Source organism: Mixophyes fleayi, chromosome 1 (assembly GCF_038048845.1).
Source record: "Mixophyes fleayi isolate aMixFle1 chromosome 1, aMixFle1.hap1, whole genome shotgun sequence".
Classification (NCBI taxonomy): Eukaryota; Metazoa; Chordata; class Amphibia; order Anura; family Limnodynastidae; genus Mixophyes; species Mixophyes fleayi.
The window spans coordinates 164,400,414-164,419,506 of NC_134402.1; the positions used below are offsets into that span (position 1 = coordinate 164,400,414).

The 19,093-nt window shown below is 43.5% G+C and overlaps 1 protein-coding gene across 5 annotated transcripts in view; it reads right to left on the reverse strand.

Annotated features, from left to right (window-relative positions):
* ARHGAP24 (Rho GTPase activating protein 24) overlaps positions 1-19,093 on the reverse strand; it is a 706,220-nt gene that overhangs the window by 342,828 nt on the left and 344,299 nt on the right. For 4 of the 5 annotated variants that reach the window (XM_075203159.1, XM_075203169.1, XM_075203141.1 and 1 more), the window contains one exon: positions 9,996-10,195. The exons of the other annotated variant lie outside the window; for it this stretch is intronic. In XM_075203159.1, coding sequence (XP_075059260.1) covers positions 9,996-10,195 — 200 coding nt within the window. The remainder of the gene's footprint in view (positions 1-9,995; positions 10,196-19,093) is intronic. 5 annotated transcript variants of the gene reach the window in all.

Sequence of the window (19,093 nt, forward strand, 5' to 3'; positions counted from 1 at the left end):
TGAAAAACCATCAACTTGTTTGATTCGCACCAATAAATGTACCTGGACTGCGTAGAGGAGTGGGTCACCACAATATATTAAAAACCCTGAACTTTTATGAATCGCACCAATAAATGTACCTGGACTGCGTAGAGGAGTGGGTCACCACAATATATATAATAAGAAAACCATCAACTGGTTTGATTCGCACCAATAAATGTACCTGGACTGCGTAGAGGAGTGGGTCACCACAATATATTAAAAACCCTGAACTTTTATGAATCGCACCAATAAATGTACCTGGACTGCGTAGAGGAGTGGGTCACCACAATATATATAATAAGAAAACCATCAACTTGTTTGATTCGCACCAATAAATGTACCTGGACTGCGTAGAGGAGTGGGTCACCACAATATCTTAAAAACCCTGAACTTTTATGAATCGCACCAATAAATGTACCTGGACTGCGTAGAGGAGTGGGTCACCACAATATATATAATAAGAAAACCATCAACTTGTTTGATTCGCACCAATAAATGTACCTGGGACTGCGTAGAGGAGTGGGTCACCACAATATATTAAAAACCCTGAACTTTTATGAATCGCACCAATAAATGTACCTGGACTGCGTAGAGGAGTGGGGTCACCACAATATCTTAAAAACCCTGAACTTTTATGAATCGCACCAATAAATGTACCTGGACTGCGTAGAGGAGTGGGTCACCACAATATATATAATAAGAAAACCATCAACTTGTTTGATTCGCACCAATAAATGTACCTGGACTGCGTAGAGGAGTGGGTCACCACAATATATATAATAAGAAAACCATCAACTTGTTTGATTCGCACCAATAAATGTACCTGGACTGCGTAGAGGAGTGGGCACTGGGCACCACAATAAAATATATAAAAAACCTTCAACAGGTCTGCATTACACTACACATACGGCTGCTCCTCCATCCTCTCCATCATATACATGTTGGAGTTTTAGCATGTGACAACCTCTTGTTTTGATAATGTCAGTGCATTTTGAATATTTTTCAATTTGCCCCACACCACTGAATGTACTTTATCTATGATACGCATCTATCTATCTTGACTGCGTAGTGTGGTGGCCCGGTACACAATTTGGTACCGGGGGCCACAATAAAATAAATACACCCTCCACGTGTCAGAATTCCACCAAACAAGTATCTGGACTGCGTAGTGGGGTGGCCCCGGTACCCAACTTGATACCGGGGCCACAATAAAATAAATACACCCTCCACGTGTCAGAATTCCACCAAACAAGTATCTGGACTGCGTAGTGGGGTGGCCCCGGTACCCAACTTGATACCGGGGCCACAATAAAATAAATACACCCTCCACGTGTCAGAATTCCACCAAACAAGTATCTGGACTGCGTAGTGGGGTGGCCCCGGTACCCAACTTGATACCGGGGCCACAATAAAATAAATACACCCTCCACGTGTCAGAATTCCACCAAACAAGTATCTGGACTGCGTAGTGGGGTGGCCCCGGTACCCAACTTGATACCGGGGCCACAATAAAATAAATACACCCTCCACGTGTCAGAATTCCACCAAACAAGTATCTGGACTGCGTAGTGGGGTGGCCCCGGTACCCAACTTGATACCGGGGCCACAATAAAATAAATACACCCTCCACGTGTCAGAATTCCACCAAACAAGTATCTGGACTGCGTAGTGGGGTGGCCCCGGTACCCAACTTGATACCGGGGCCACAATACCTCCTCCAAACATGCTACAGACAATTCGTCATTGAGATCCCATTAAGTATGTTAAAGACAGACAGGGTCCAAGTGTTATTAGTTGACTTTGTAAAGAAAAAAACTGTCCCTGTTGCACATAGTCGTGCAATGAAGACTTACTTTTTCATTTAAAGGCACGATCTTTCAAGTGTAGTGTTTGTAAGTCTAAGTCATATTATACTTTTGGTAAAATTGGTTTTTTTGGTTCCTCTTTATGTTAATTAATTAGTAATAGAATTAAAGTAGGAAATAGAATTAAATAGAATTAAAGTAGGAAATAGAGTGGTATAGAGTTGTAGTGTGGTATAGATAGAGTGGTCCACACAATATAATAATAAAACCCTCAACTGGTCTGAATTCCACCAAACAAGTATCTTGACTGCGTAGTGTGGTGGCCCCGGTACACAATTTGGTACCGAGGCCACAATATAATTAAAAAACCCTCCACGTGTCGGAATTCCACCAAACAAGTATCTGGACTGCATAGTGGGGTGGCCCCGGTACCCAATTTGATACCGGGGCCACAATACCTCCTCAAAACATGCTCCAGACAATTCGTCATTGACAGACCCCAGACAGACAGGGTCGTAGTGTTATTGTTTGACTTTGTAAACCCAAAAAAATGTCCCTGTTGCACTTGCACATAGTCGTGCAATCAAGACTGACTTTTTCATTTAAAGGCACGATCTTTCAAGTGTAGTGTTTGTAAGTCTAAGTCATATTATACTTTTGGTAAAATTGGTTTTTTTGGTTCCTCTTTATGGTAATTAATTAGTAATAGAATTAAAGTAGGAAATAGAATTAAATAGAATTAAAGTAGGAAATAGAGTGGTATAGAGTTGTAGTGTGGTATAGATAGAGTGGTCCACACAATATAATAATAAAACCCTCAACTGGTCTGAATTCCACCAAACAAGTATCTTGACTGCGTAGTGTGGTGGCCCCGGTACACAATTTGGTACCGAGGCCACAATATAATTAAAAAACCCTCCACGTGTCGGAATTCCACCAAACAAGTATCTGGACTGCATAGTGGGGTGGCCCCGGTACCCAATTTGATACCGGGGCCACAATACCTCCTCAAAACATGCTCCAGACAATTCGTCATTGACAGACCCCAGACAGACAGGGTCGTAGTGTTACTGTTTGACTTTGTAAACCCAAAAAAATGTCCCTGTTGCACTTGCACATAGTCGTGCAATCAAGACTGACTTTTTCATTTAAAGGCACGATCTTTCAAGTGTCAGAAAGAGAGAGAAGACACAGGAGAGGAGAGTTGTAGCTGGGGACCTGGGGTGGAAGCTCCCAGGCTCCCCCAGCATTGCCTGGAAGTCTGAGCGTGGTGACTGAGCCAGGGCAAGGAATGTGTGCCCTGGATGAGGGGGAGAACTCCATGCCACTATAGTGAACCCAAGAGAGAGGGGGACACTGCACATGGAAGAGGCCCTGGAGTGAGGGCTGCTACAAGAGGCATGGTAGCTGTAGTGTCAGATCCTGAGGCTGAGAGTACACAGAGTGACGTGTCAGAGCACAGGAGACATTATCCCCGCAGAGGAGGGATGAGCTGCAGTTGAGAGGTCTGCTGTTGAAATAGGACATGCACACTTTAACAAACCAATCATTTCAGCGACAGGGCCTACCAAACAACTTTGACTGAAATGATTGGTTTGTTTGGGCCCCCACACCAAAAAAGCTATTCATCTCTCCCTGTACAGACTAAACAGGCTCTACTGAGGCAAGATGTCGTCCTCATCCTCAACCTCTGATTCCTCTCCCCCTACAGTGTCTACTTCCTCCTCATCACACATTATCAATTCGTCCCCGCTGGACTCCACAACCACAGGTCCCTCTGTAGTATCTGGAGGGCAGTGCTGTACTTCATTGAGGAATTGATTATTCATTTTTATAAACATCATTTTTTCAACGTTGTGAGGAAGCAACCTCCTTCGCCGCTCACTGACCAGGTTCCCCGCTGCACTAAAAACTCTTTCCGAGTACACACTGGAGGGGGGACAACTCAGGTAAAATAGAGCCAGTTTGTACAGGGGCTTCCAAACTGCCTTTTTTTCCTGCCAGTAACAATATGGACTGTCTGACATGTCTACTTGGATGGTGTCAGCAAAGTAATCATCCACAATTTTTTCTATTGTGACAGCATCCAATGCAGCGAGAGTAGACATGTCTGCAATGGTTGGCAGGTCCTTCAGTCCGGACCAGATGTTATCAGCATCCCCGCCAGTGCCTCTTTTGGGAAAACTGAGCTTTTTCCTCGCAGCCATAGATGTGGAAGAAAATGAGGGTGGAGCTGTTGGCATGTCACGGTCCTCTTCAGAGGACAATCTCCTGACCAGCAGGTCTTTGCACCGCTGTAGATTTGTGTCCGCCGGAAACAGAGACACAACATACGCTTTAAACCGAGGATCGAGCACGGTGGCCAGAATGTATTCCTCTGACTTTAAAAGAGTGACCACCCTCGGATCCTGGCAAAGCGTACGAAGGGCTACATCCACAAGAGCTACATGCTTGCTGTAATCGCAATGGCTTACCAGCTCCTCCCTCACTTTCTCCAGCTGCTTCTGCAACAGCCTGATCAGGGGAATGACCTGACTCAAGCTGGCAGTGTCGGAACTGACTTCTCGTGTGGCAAGTTCAAATGGCTGCAGAACCTTGCACAACACGGAAATCAGTCTCCACTGCGCTTGACTCAGGCGCATCCCCACTCCTTTGCCTATGTCGTAGGTGGCTGTGTAGGCCTGAATGGCCTTTTGCTGCTCCTCCATCCTCTGCAGCATATAGAGGGTGGAGTTCCAGCGCGTCACAACCTCTTGTTTGAGGTGATGGCAGGGCAGGTTCAAGCTTTTCTGATGTGCCTCTAGTCTGCGGTAGGCACTGGCTGAATGCCGAAAGTGTCCAGCAATTTTGCGGGCCACCGCAAGCATCTCCTGCACACCCCTGTCACTCTTGAGGTAATGCTGCACCACCAAATTAATGGTGTGGGCAAAACATGGGACGTGCTGGAAATTGCCCATATTTAATGCCCGCACAATGTTACTGGCATTGTCTGACACCACAAATCCCCATGAGAGTCTAAGTGGGGTAAGCCACTGGGAGATAATTTCCCTCATTTTCTCTAATATGTTGGCAGCGTTGTGCCTCTTATTAAAGCCTGTAATGCACAATGTTGCCTGCCTTTGCATGAGCAGCCATTTTGTAGATGCTGCTACTGATGCAGCTGTTGCTGTTGCTGCGGAAGGGGATGCATCTACCCAGTGGGCTGTCACAGTCATATAGTCCTTCGTTTGCCCAGAACCACTTGTCCACATGTCCGTGGTTAAGTGGACAGTGGGTACAACCGCATTTTTAAGAGCACTGAGGACACTTGATCGTACTTCTCTGTACATTTTTGGTATCGCCTGCCTAGTGAAGTGGAATCTCGAGGGGATTTGGTACCGGGGACACAATACCTCCATCAACCCTCTAAATCCCACTCCACTGATGGCGGACACCGGGCGCACGTCTAACACCAACATTGCAGTTACAGCCGCAGTTATACGCTTTGCAATAGGGTGACTACTATCGTATTTGGTGGTCATGGCAAACGACTGTTGGACGGTCAATTGTTTGGTGAAAGACTTAGCGGTCTTACGACTTCCCCTCTGGGAAGATGACCGACTAACAGCAGCAACAGCAGCAGTGGCAGTAGTAGGCGTACCGCTGCAGGATTCCTCGGATGAATCCCGTATTGAGGAGGACTCAGTCTGGCTGGTGACTTGGGCTGCAGGACTGAATCTGATGGAGATTGTGGAGGAAGTTGACGAGGAGGGTGTTGCTGGTGTGTATCCAACTGGACCACGGGATTTAGGTGTCCCTGTACCGATGAGGGTCCTAGCCCCAGTTCCTGAACTAACCACTGAACTATGAAGGTTATTCAGGTGACGTATAAGGGAGGATGTTCCTAGGTGGGCAAGATCCTTACCCCTGCTTATTTGAGCTTTACATAAGCTACATATTGCCATACATTGGTTGTCTGGATTTGGATAAAAATAACTCCAGACCGAAGAGGTGCATTTTTTGGTCTTCTGACCAGGCATGACGATGGGCTTTTTCATCCCATGGACATCAGCTGTTTCCCCCCCTGGTGCCTCATTTACAATAACCACATCACCATCCTCATCATCAAGTTCCTCCACAGCGCCAGCTACATCATCAATAGCCTCCTCCCGAGCCACCTCTTCCCGTACAGTGATGGGAAGGTCAGGCTTGACAACCACCAACACGCTTGGACTCGCCTTGGGGATTTGTGATAATTTCTCTTTAGAAGGCAGAGTTGTTTGCTGTTTTGTTGCTGACAGCATAACTCTCTTCAATTTTTTGTAGGGGGGGGGAGGAGGAGGAGGGCTAAGATCCGTGGGTGAAGCTGAACCACTAGTCATGAACACGGGCCAGGGCCTAAGCCGTTCCTTGCCACTCCGTGTCGTAAATGGCATATTGGCAACTTTACGTTTCTCCTCAGATGATTTTAAGTTTCTCTTTTTGCTACTTTTTCTTAACTTGGGCTTTTTGGATTTTACATGCCCGGTACTACGAGATTGGGCATCGGGCTTGGAAGACGACGTTGATGGCATTTCATCGTCTATGTCATGACTAGTGGCAGCAGCTTCAGCATTAGGAGGAAGTGGGTCTTGATCTTTCCCTACTTTATCCTCCAAATTTTTGGTCTCCATTATATGTAGCACAAGATACTGCAGAATGTGTGAACTTGGTAATATTGCAGTACCAATGGACTTATAATGCTGGATTGGTTTTGCAAATTTGGTTATAATTATTATATATATTTTTTTTTTTTTAAATTTTTTATTTTTTTTTACTTTTTTTTTATTTTTTACAAACTTGGGAATAATGGGGAAATAACTATGCCCTTAGAAGCACAGAGCACAGGACACAGCACCACTGGACTGAACAGGACACGGCACAGGACCCAGCAGCACTACGGAACTCAGCAGGACAGAGCACAGGACACAGCACCACTGGACTGATACTGCAGAATGTGTAAACTTTGTAATATTGCAGTACCACTGGACTTTTACTGCTGAATGTGTGAACTTGGTAATATTGCAGTACCAATGGACTTATAATGCTGGATTGGTTTTGCAAATTTGGTTATAATTATTATATATATTTTTTTTTTTTTTAATTTTTTATTTTTTTTTACTTTTTTTTTATTTTTTACAAACTTGGGAATAATGGGGAAATAACTATGCCCTTAGAAGCACAGAGCACAGGACACAGCACCACTGGACTGAACAGGACACGGCACAGGACCCAGCAGCACTACGGAACTCAGCAGGACAGAGCACAGGACACAGCACCACTGGACTGATACTGCAGAATGTGTAAACTTTGTAATATTGCAGTACCACTGGACTTTTACTGCTGAATGTGTGAACTTGGTAATATTGCAGTACCAATGGACTTATAATGCTGGATTGGTTTTGCAAATTTGGTTATAATTATTATATATTTTTTTTTTTTTTTAATTTTTTTATTTTTTTTTACTTTTTTTTTATTTTTTACAAACTTGGGAATAATGGGGAAATAACTATGCCCTTAGAAGCACAGAGCACAGGACACAGCACCACTGGACTGAACAGGACACGGCACAGGACCCAGCAGCACTACGGAACTCAGCAGGACAGAGCACAGGACACAGCACCACTGGACTGATACTGCAGAATGTGTAAACTTTGTAATATTGCAGTACCACTGGACTTTTACTGCTGAATGTGTGAACTTGGTAATATTGCAGTACCAATGGGCTTATACTGCAGGATTGGTTGTGAAAATTTTGTGGTAATTAAAAAATATTAAAGTAGTTTTTGGTATTTTATAAAAAAAACTTTTTTTTATTTTTTTAAACACAGGGGAATATTGGGGAAATAACTATGCCCTTAGAAGCACAGAGCACAGGACACAGCACCACTGGACTGAACAGGACACAGCACAGGACCCAGCAGCACCACTGACCTCAGAAGGACAGAGCACAGCACACAGCACCACTGGACTGATACTGCAGAACACAGCACAGCACAGCACAGCACAGCACTAAACAGCACAGCACTAAACAGCACAGAACTAAACAGCACAGAACTAAACAGCACAGAGGACCACCTAACACACCCTCCCTCTACCCTGATCAATGCCCGAGTGAAGATGGCGGCGACTAGCGGGGAATTTATAGGATCCGAGTATCGCGAGATCCGACAACGGGATTATGAGTCAGAGCCTCAGTTTCACTTTTGAATTTGGCGCCAATACCCGGATCTGTCTCGGATCCGACTCGGATCCGCAACGTTCGGGTGGGCTCGGATTTCAGAAATCCGAGCGCGCTCATCCCTAATATATATATATATATATAGTAAGGCTTACTTCTGAAAACAGTGAACATGCAAACACTACAAGCAACATCTCCACTTTTTCCAACCTGCAGTTTAGTAAATATAACCCCAGGTGTCCCCTCACGCTTTTAAATTTTAAACGGAAATTAGGGTAAACCAAGCAGTGTTTTATGAAAAATTACAATAAATGAATGAATGCATAATTAAAGTATTAGTAGGTCATACTTGCCAACTTTGGCAGTATGATCTCTGGGAGGGGGCTCCTTCATGGGAGCGTGGTCACGCAGATCAGGTCGTTAGGCCACGCACCCTGTCAAACTTTAGCAATATTGGCCTATCACAACAGGGGACAGGGCCAGGATGATGCATTTAGCCCTCCCCCCACCCACTTCACCAATGGAGAGAGCACAATGCCAGAGGTTTCCCTGCTCCAGGAAGAGTAGGCAATTATGTAGTAGGTTGGACCTTAAAATGATGGTTCACTCTTCCACCATGTGCATTTTTAGATGTATCCATAAAACCACAAAGCTAGGTGCAGATGGATTTTACAGTGGCAGTTCCATGGACCAGGAAGTGAGCAGGCACTTTGGAATGTGGAGAAAAAGGTGCACTTGCACAAATAAAGAAGTGTCTGTCTGCATTTTTTGAGGTTTGGAAATGAACCTTAATGGCATACTTACCTACTTTTTTGACCTGTCCTACGGGAGGTCCAAGAGGACAGGTCATGTGACAGGGGTTTGGGGCGTGATGACATTGTCTCATGTCAATAGCCCCTTATTATAAAATGTTGAAATTCACGGCATTAACTAGCGAGGGTGGGGCTTAATGACGCGATTATCTCATTAAGCCCCACCCCCACTATTCAAATCTATTCAATGCCGTGAATTACGGCATTTCATAGTGGGGGCAGGGCTATGGTGACATCACCATGCCCCCCCACCACAAGGGTGCAGGAGATTGCCTACTCTCCCGGGAGTCCAGGATTACTCCCCAAAATTTGGGAGCCTCCTGGAAATTCCGAGAGAGTAGGCAAGTATGCTTAATGGAAACTCACCAATGACATTTATTTTGGCTTATGTCCTTATTATCTGCTGCTGGTAAGAGAATTGCAGGAAATAGAAGCAAGCAAACATTAGGATTTGTGACCTTCAAATAGGTTTCTTTTATGGAACAACTGTCACCTATTCACAGTGGAGCCATTCTGTGGGCAGAACTGATGTTCTGGAAAATTCATTAGGAACCAGTTACATCACTCAGGCACATCATAAGTAGTATTAATGAGACATGGTAAATATCAATGAGGCAAGTGAACTGACAGAATGCATTCTCAAACAATAGCAAGGATCCATATTGAGGATATTGGTAAATTCATTTTATGTTGCTATAACGAAAATCTAGTATGCACTGAAAGTCCACCTCTATATTATTTTCTGTATTAAGTGCAGTGTATACTTTTGTTTTGTTTTTGTCTTGTGCTTTTAATAAATTCCCAGCTATGTAATTTCTGCTGAGTCAACAATGTAAAAATAAAGGGATGTTTCAATTATGCAAAGAAGCAATTATTTGACTAATGTCTACTACTACTAGTTCTGTAGTAGCAGAACAGATAAAGTGAATTTAGAGAGATTGATGCATTAAAAGGACCCTGAAAATTCTTATGAAAACACATTCCTTGATAACATTGTAATTAATTACAGTCTGACTTATAATAAACAAACTAGAACTGTTGACACAATCTCACCACCCTCCTCTGGTTAGAAGTACACAAGACAATCTATAGTCTGACTTTTGTCGGAGTCTTCTAATGTCTGTTTCACCTGCTCCGCTATATGTTCAATTTACTCACCAAAGGTTTCATTTCATCTTCATCCTTGAAATAACAGAGCTGTTCTCCCTTGAGGACAAACCAGCGCGTGTGCCAGGTTTTGACAAAACCTCCTTGCTTCCGCAGCCATCCGCACTTAATTGCGTTCTGACGGCCTTGACCAGTGTGGGGGCTCTCTGCAGAGACATTGTAGTCATCCATAATCAGACTGATAGACTTTTCTGTTAAAGAAGCAAGAGAAGAGAGTTAAAGGGAAGAAATACATAAAATCATCTTTGTTCTGGAGGAAAAAAAACAAAAAACAGTTTCCTCAGTAGAAACACAATTGTAAGATAAATAGTCCCTGACAACAAAAGGTGCACTGCAAGGGTTCCTACTGTATTCTTCAAACTTATATCCATGCCTGTGGCAGTCAGCAGGGAACTAACCTACTTTTTAAAGTGTGGTTTAGCTATGAAAGGCTAACAAAGGAAGGGAACAAATCACAGATGTGTCAGGTAGTGTGGAACACAGCCAACCTTTCTCCAATGCAAGTGCAGTTCTCCTTTGTAGAATAATGTGCTGATTGCCCTGACCTGTCAGGTACTGTATCTACCCATTTAGTGTACCCGACACACAGCGAACATAGCTCCAAAGGAATACCTAGATTTAGAGCTAAAAGTTGCTTAAAGTCATTAAATAGAGCTTAAAGTGAACCTGTCAAGTTTGAGATAATATCTTGATTACATTAGGCCTAATTTATCTTCAGATGTCCTGTTGCGTGCTGTATCTTGCGTGCAATTGCTCTGCGCATGCTTAAAATATGGACATTACGCCAGTTAATGCAGGTGCATGCAATTCAGCTTCAAACGTAAATTACACTTCCAACTGCCTACTACTTGGATGGCGGAACGGGGACGAGAGGGGTCGGACACACGTAGGAAATGTACAAAAAGGGAGCGCTGAGGTCGAGCATACGCACATCAACCGATTCAAGCTCTGGGCATCTCTTGGGTGGGTGTTTTTTAGCCAAATTACTTGTACCAGCTACAAGGCAGGTGTAATTGCCGACTGATAGTGATGACCGACGCATATAGAGAAACTATAAAAATGCATTTTATGTACAGTACACATTAGGAACATGCTGATTTATGTATTTCATGTAAAAAATAAAATGCACCAAATTAGCTTTTTTTAAATGTATTTTTTATTAATGATTATACTATTAAGAGTTGTCAATTTGTTTAATAGATTTTTTTTACATGCATTCTGATAGGACTTTATATTGCACATATACATGTGCGTATCTGCAGTGTGTTCTGTCTGTCTACATACGGCAAGTTCCGTATAGCCAGAGCGTACTTATAGCCAGATTCAAATGGAAACGTTTCTTGAGACTCGCTTGTATTTGCGGATGTAACTTGCATGCACGTCTGCCAGTATTCAAATTACGGACAAATTATAAAATAGAGAATAGAAAAAAGGCACATTGCATGCTCTCTTTGAAACGCACAATAACCACTACCCACATTTTACAGTTTACTCACTCTTGGGCCCCACAGACACATCTACACCATACTTGCCAACTCTCCCGGAATGTCTGCGAGACTCCCGAAATTCGGGTTGGTCTCACGGACTCCCGGGAGAGCTGGCAAATCTCCCACATCCTGCAATTGTGGAGCTAAAATGACACGATTCGCGGTGAATTGCGCCATTTTGGCCCCACCCACGCAGCCAAACGGCATATTTGACGTGCTGGGCAGGGCCAAAATGACGCGATTCACCGTGCCACGCCCCCTCCCGCAGTCTAGACATGCCCCACTCCCGGATACAGCTTGCCAAAGATAGGCAAGTATGATCTACACACAATACAGTTACTGAGCAAAATGTCTAATCAAAATTGCAACATGTGCAAACTGCTTAAGGCCCAATGTCAAAGCACTGCCTAACATTTCCTAACATACTTTCAATTATAATTATTAGCATTATTATTATTAATTACATAGAATACTGATAATATCTAAAACTAATTGAACAAATTCAATATTCCCTTTTCTGAAAAGGCTGTTTATGTCTTGACTACTGGTAGAGTGCATGTCAAAACCCTCTTTACTATCTCTCGTACAACTAGCGAGATGCTATGTACGTGGTGAATTCAGGTTTGATTTTTCTCCCAGGTTCTATGGAGAATCTACAATTCACAGTATCATTTGCATTTGGAAAGCTTTTCCCAGATCTTGGTACTTCACTACCCCTGCCACCTTCCCATATCCCAAATTTCATTTGGTATTATCACTAGTCCTGTCCAGGAGGAGATGGCAGAGAGGCAGGTGGACACCCTAGAGAGGAGGGAGGGAGAGAGATCAGGAGAGGAGAGGTATAGTTGAGTGTCGTCGGCGTAGAGGTGGTAGTTGAGGCCATAGGAGCTGATGAGTTCACCCAGGGAAGAGGTGTATAAAGAGAAGAGCAAGGGTCCCAGAACAGAGCCCTGAGGGACCCCGACTGGAAGGGTGGACGGGGGGGAGAGAGACCCAGAGGTGGTGACGGAGAAGGAACGGTCAGCAAGGTAAGAGGTGAACCAGGACAAGACTGAGCCGGAGAGGCCAAAGGACTGGAGGGTGTGGAGGAGAAGGGGGTGGTCGACAGTGTCGAAGGCTGCAGAGAGATCGAGGAGGATGAGAACGGAGAAGTGGCCCCTGGCTTTAGCAGAGAGGAGATCATTGGTGACTTTAGCCAGGGCAGTTTCAGTGGAGTGAAGGGGGCGGAAACCAGACTGGAGAGGATCGAGGAGGGAATGTTCAGAAAGGTAGGAGGAGAGACGGCTGCAGACAAGCCTTTCGAGAATTTTGGAGGCAAAGGGGAGGAGAGATATGGGGCGATAGTTGGAGGGAGAAGTGGGGTCAAGATTGGGTTTCTTAAGAATGGGGGATATGAGAGCATGTTTGAATGAGAAGGGGAAGATGCCGGTGGAGAGGGAAAGATTAAAGAGGTGGGCGAGGTGGGAGCAGGTGGTGGGGGAAAGGGAGCGAAGAAGTTGGGAGGGAATGGGATCCAGGGGACAGGTAGAGGGGGGAGAGGATGAGATGAGAGAATGGACTTCCTCGCCCGTAGTGGGGCGGAAGGAGTAGAGGGGAAGGTGGTTAAGGGGGGAGGGCGGAGGAGAGGGTGGGGGAGGACGAGAGAGAGGAGGAGGAGATTTCAAGTCGGATGGCCTCAATTTTAGAGGAGAAAAAGGAGGCGAAGTCGGAGGCAGTCAAGGAGGAGGGGGTGGGAGGAGGGGGTGGGGCCAGGAGAGTGCTGAAAGTGGCGAAGAGGCGGTGGGGGTTAGAGGATTGGGACGAGATGAGGGATTTAAAGAAAGATTGTTTAGCGAGTGAGAGGGCAGAGCTGTAGGATGAAAGGATGAATTTAAAGTGGAGGAAGTCAGCCAGGGAGCGGGATTTTCTCCAGTGGCGTTCAGCGGTACGGGAGCATTTTTGGAGGAAGCGGGTAAATTTGGAGTGCCAGGGTTGGGGTTTGGAGCAGCGAGGGTGGACGGAGTGGGCAGGGGCGACTGCATCCAGAGCAGAGGTGAGGGTGAGATTGTAGAGGGAGACCGCCTGGTTGGGGCAGGCCAGGGAGGAAAGGGGAGAAAGGAGGGTATCAAGAGAGGACAGAGTGGACGGGTTAAGAGCGTCGAGGTTGAGTATGGACAGGGTAGGTTTGGGTAGGGGGAGGGGAGCAGGAGAAGAGGAGAGAGAGAAGGAGAGGAGATGGTGATCGGATAGAGGAAAGGGAGAGATTGAGAAGTCAGAGAGACTACATAGGTAGGAGAAGACAAGATAAAGGGAGTGACCAAGGCAGTGGGTAGGTTAGGAGGTCCATTGAGTGAGGCCTAGGGAGGAAGAGAGGGTGAGCAGTTTGCTGGAAGTAGGGTCGGTGGGGTTGTCCATGGGGAAGTTAAAGTCGCCGAGGATGATGGAGGGGAGGTCGGAGGAGAGGTGGTGAGGAAGCAAGGCAGCAAAGTTATCAAGGAAGAGGGAAGTGGGGCCAGGGGGGCGGTAGATGACAGTGACACGGAGATGGATGGGGTAGACATTACGGAGATGGATGGGGTATACATTATAAAACTATACAGAGCTGTCCCAGGTGATCCTAGTAAGCAAATAAAACTGCAAAGTATATCATTTTGATTAATATAATCTACTATAGTGTATAATACAAAAACATAATATTTTTTTAGTCAAGTTATTTTGTGTACTTACCAGTTAGCTACAAGTCATTGAGAAGCTCCTCATATCTATTTTATTTTGCCATCAGACAGTTGTGCAGCATGTTGTATTGTGCAAGAAAAGTATCAGCAGTGTATATAAGAGTTTCTAATACTTCCACCGTTTACTCTCTTCTTAAAGTATCAGTCTACAGTGGCCGAACAACCACCACTGCAGTTAAGGGATTTTGAAGTAATGGGCCCGGAAATGCCTGGCCATCTGAAGTCCTTGGAGTGTGGAGCTACACTGCCACGCCCTGATCCAAATTTTGCTATGGGCCCACCAATACCTTGTTCATAACACTGAAGTCAGCTTTACTTAGAGTACAGAATACAACTCATTCCGTGATGAAATGAATAATGTGACCACATAAGACACATCTTTTCTTTTTTAGATACGATAGCAAGTATATGTTGCTGTTTAAAGAACAAATCTAAAGCAGCCAAAAAAACATTCAAAAGATGATACCAATACTCCCCCAAATGATAAACTTTTACATTATAAGGATATTAGAAATCGCATGAGTTCCATGAGCTTGCGTCTTGTTCACATGACTCTTTTGATACACTATGGTACATTACCCCTATACAGGGCCGCCGAGAGTAAGGGGAAGTGGGTACTAATTACCCGGGCCCCGGCATGCCAGGGGGTCCGGCCCGGGCCCTAGCGCCGCCAATTTTTTATTTTTTTTTCAAAACTAATTTTTTATTTTTTTTGCAGCGGGGGGTGTCGCTCTGCTCCATTCAGACTGTCTGAATGCCGGGTGTGACGTCATCATGTCATGCCCAGCATTCAGACAGTCTGAATGGAGCAGAGAGGAGCAGAGAAGACCAGGAAAGAAGATAGAAGAAAAGGAAAAGGTAAGTAAAGGGAGGAAAACGGGGGAGGGGGGGGGGGGTGGACATGGCACAGTGGGGTTAAAAAACAGAGGGGAGCATGTCACAGTGGGGTTTTAAAACAGGGGGGCAGCATGGCACAGTGGGATTGAAAAAGGGGGGGAGCAGCATAGTATAGTGTGATGAAGGGGAGATAGGTGAAGGGGCAAAAGCAGCATGGAGGGCGCAGTGTGATCATAAGGCATGGCGATGATGAAGGGGTACATTATTGTAATGTTGGAGCTGGAGGAAGGCCTAAATATTAATCGTGGGTGGTATTAATTTAACACCAGGGTTGTTTGGAATTATCTAAATATAGCCATTTTTTTCCTAATAGGACCCCAGCATTCCAGGATCCAGACAAGCCGCAACTAAAGAAACCTGCAGCCACAGGGGGTGAAAGTAAGAAGAACAGGTAGGAGAGAGCAGGACAGTATGTGAAATGTTGTGATTCTAGTAGGGACAATGGCAATTTTTGGTGAGCGTTCTGCCCAATGTAAGGTGCAGGCCAAGACTGAACTCTTTGTGTACACACTGCATTCTTTCTATACTACACTGTCGTGCTAGATGTCCTGAAAGTCAGGAGTAGTTGGACATATGTGACACTCCGGCGAATTCATAGCCTAGTGATTTTGATGTGTTAGCCACGCCTCAATGGCGCATTTTCCACGCCCCCAAATACATGACCACATCCCCGAAAAATTTTACACAGCAAATTTTTTTAGCATACTCAACTGTAAGGGGGGCCCCATGAATTTGTTGTACCGGGGCCCTGAATTCCTCTTGGCAGCCCTGCCCCTATATAATATTTAATCTACAGGCCACAACACACTGAACAACAATACTTTTCTAGGTGCTTCTTGTGGTTTAAGTCATTGGCAGATATTGGTATAGATATTGAAATTGGTATAAAACAAATATTTTCTATATTTTTATGATTTTAGGGTGCCAAAGTTGCTCTAATTAATTCCTTGCTTCCTCTTGTGTTATCCATAGCTGTGCTATCAGATAACAAATCATTCCACCACTTCCATTACCGTCATTCATCAAGTTGCGTAAAGATGTATGACTGTTTGGACCAATAAGAAGATGCAAGGATTGAAATTACAGCTTTTACTGATGCTTGCGCTCATAAATATCTCAGCAGTCATTTTCTAGTGGTGAGAAAAAGACATGTAGGTGCAACACTACAAAAATTGCGGAGCCCTGGAAAAACTAAAAGCAGCCACTAGACATGTGAAAAGGTGTCATTTAACTGAGAATTCTGCTTTAATAGGTCTTCGTACTGATTAATATAATGGAATAATATGCAGATATTTAATATTTGTCTTTATTGCCGTGGGCCTCATGCCCTTTCACAAAACTCTTTCTCCAATTTCCAAGTTTAGTAGAAATGTGGCACATGATTGTATTTTACTATAGTTGTCTGTCATGACATATCAGGCCAATTACAGGGCCAAGAGAAACCCCTTAAAATTTTAGTAGCTCTTTTACTACATTATATTGTCTGTTTTTAATGGATTTTACTATTTTTAGTAGGTTATTGTTTATTATATTTATATGTATGTTTATGGCGTTAGTTCCATTATTGAACGAATCAACTTCAGTATTTAAAGTTGAGGATTTTGCACCTCCTATCATCACCTTGAGAAAGGCTCCAGGAAAGCTGAAACGCGTTGGTATTGATAGTTGGGAGAACAGAACTGCATAGTAGACTGATGGGTCTGATTCTATTCCTTTGCTGCTCTATCCTGGGTGCGAGCGGTTTGGAAATAAGAATGGTCATTATTTGTTACGATCTGGTACGGACCCAGCTAAGTCCTACTTTGTGACTTTGAAACAAAATTTCATAACATTTTATTCATACACTAACATTCACTTCATTTTGTTTTGTTGTCAATATGATTAACCAGCTTAGACTGATTAGTTAAGAACCAAGCTCCTAACCCCAACTTGAGCACCACTTTTTAACACTTGATGACAAAACCTGGTGGATTTCAAAAGATAACTACTTCCATATAACTACTTCCTGAAGTGAGAACACATATCATACACTTTAGTATTAATATGTTAATAGCTCATTTTCTTTTCCTAGTGGTGCATTAATCTACTGTAGCATTAAAAGTAATTTTATTGTTACAGCAGTGTGACACTAGTAACAAACAATTACACTTGCTACTCTATGGGGCACATTCAGTTAGGTCTCGGGACAGTGGTACTGCGTTATTGCAGTACCGTATTACCTTCAGTAATGTGCGTTACTGCTATCATCAACCCAATCGAATATTCCTCTATGTGTTGATGCATGTCCTTTTGAAATGGCAGAATTTATAGATATTGTATTTCAGCTACAGAAACATAAATGCAAACTGAATATCCAGTGATTTCAGTTATAATGTGTGTTGATCTTTGCTGCCAAAGTTGTCTGTGCTACTTATTCAGTATAATTCTGTTCTATATAAAAGAATTACATAATATCCCTGTCCATTTATTACTGCACAAAAAGGAAACCGCAGATGATAGTAATCAAACAAGACTCTGTTTGGTAGGAAGATTCAAAATACAAATGTTTGTCAGCTACAGGGATTTCATCTGTTTCAGATTGGCTAATTTCACTCTCCTTTAAATTCTTATTCGTGCTTATGATGGCTAAAGTGTTCACAGTACTCTTTCCCTGTACAATGGGGCACCCCTGGACAAATGGCATGTTTCATAATCTCTATGTGGAATAAATCTCTGCTGAGTGCTAGCTCCAACATGACGTTTCTTATCGTTTTATGTATAATAACTATTTGATAAATTTAATAAATTGAAAAAAAAAAAATATGTGGCATGTGCAAAAGTTTAGGCACCCTTCCACTTGGGTTAGTGTTCTAGTTGATCAGGTATGAACCCATGTTTTTTTTTCCTGGAGCAAACTTTACAGCTTGTGGCTGCGGATTGTCTCCCCTGCTGTATGTTCACAGCTCTCTCTCCCCCTATGTTTGGGAGGAATAGTATTAAATGTGAATACTATTAATTTAATGTTGAGGTTGTTTGGGGGAAATGTTTTTTTTTATTAAAGGTGAATGAAATTTTTTTTACAGTCGGGCGTGTTGCAAGGAGGGAGGACTGATAAAGAAACGTGGGTGCTTTCAATTAAAATTTTTGGCCTGCCTAGAGGGAGCCCTACAGTGTTCACTCATTGCTAGGATTTATATATCTCTTATATATATCCTTTTTCTAGACAGACAAGCACAACTAAGCTTAGGACACAGACAGCAGCAACAAGTAGTGAAAGCAGTAAGAACTAGGGATGTGCACCGGCGACTTTTGAGGTCTCGTGTTTTGTGTTTTGGATCCGGATTTTCGTTATTTTTGGGGTTCGGATTTGTCTCGCAAAACACTTGACGAAAGGTCTCGGTTCGGATTTAAGGTTTTGGATTCGGATTTTTTTTTGAAAAAAACAGAAAAAGTTTAAAAATCAAGTTTTTGGGCTTATTTTCACTCCTAGGCTATTATTAACCTCAATAACATTCAATAACAAGCATTTCCACTAATTTACAGTGTATTCTGAACACCTCACAATATAGTTATTAGTCCAAAACGTTGCAACAAGGTATCTTTCTGGACTGCGTAGAGGAGTGGGTCACCACAATATATATTAAAAACCCTGAACTTTTATGAATCGCACCAATAAATGTACCTGGACTGCGTAGAGGAGTGGGTCACCACAATATATATTAAAAACTCTGAACTTTTATGATTCGCACCAATAAATGTACCTGGACTGCGTAGAGGAGTGGGTCACCACAATATATATTAAAAACCCTGAACTTTTATGATTCACACCAATAAATGTATCTGGACTGCCTAGAGGAGTGGGTCACCACAATATATATAATAAGAAAACCATCAACTTGTTTGATTCGCACCAATAAATGTACCTGGACTGCGTAGAGGAGTGGGTCACCACAATATATTAAAAACCCTGAACAATTTATGAATCCCACCAATAAATGTACCTGGACTGCGT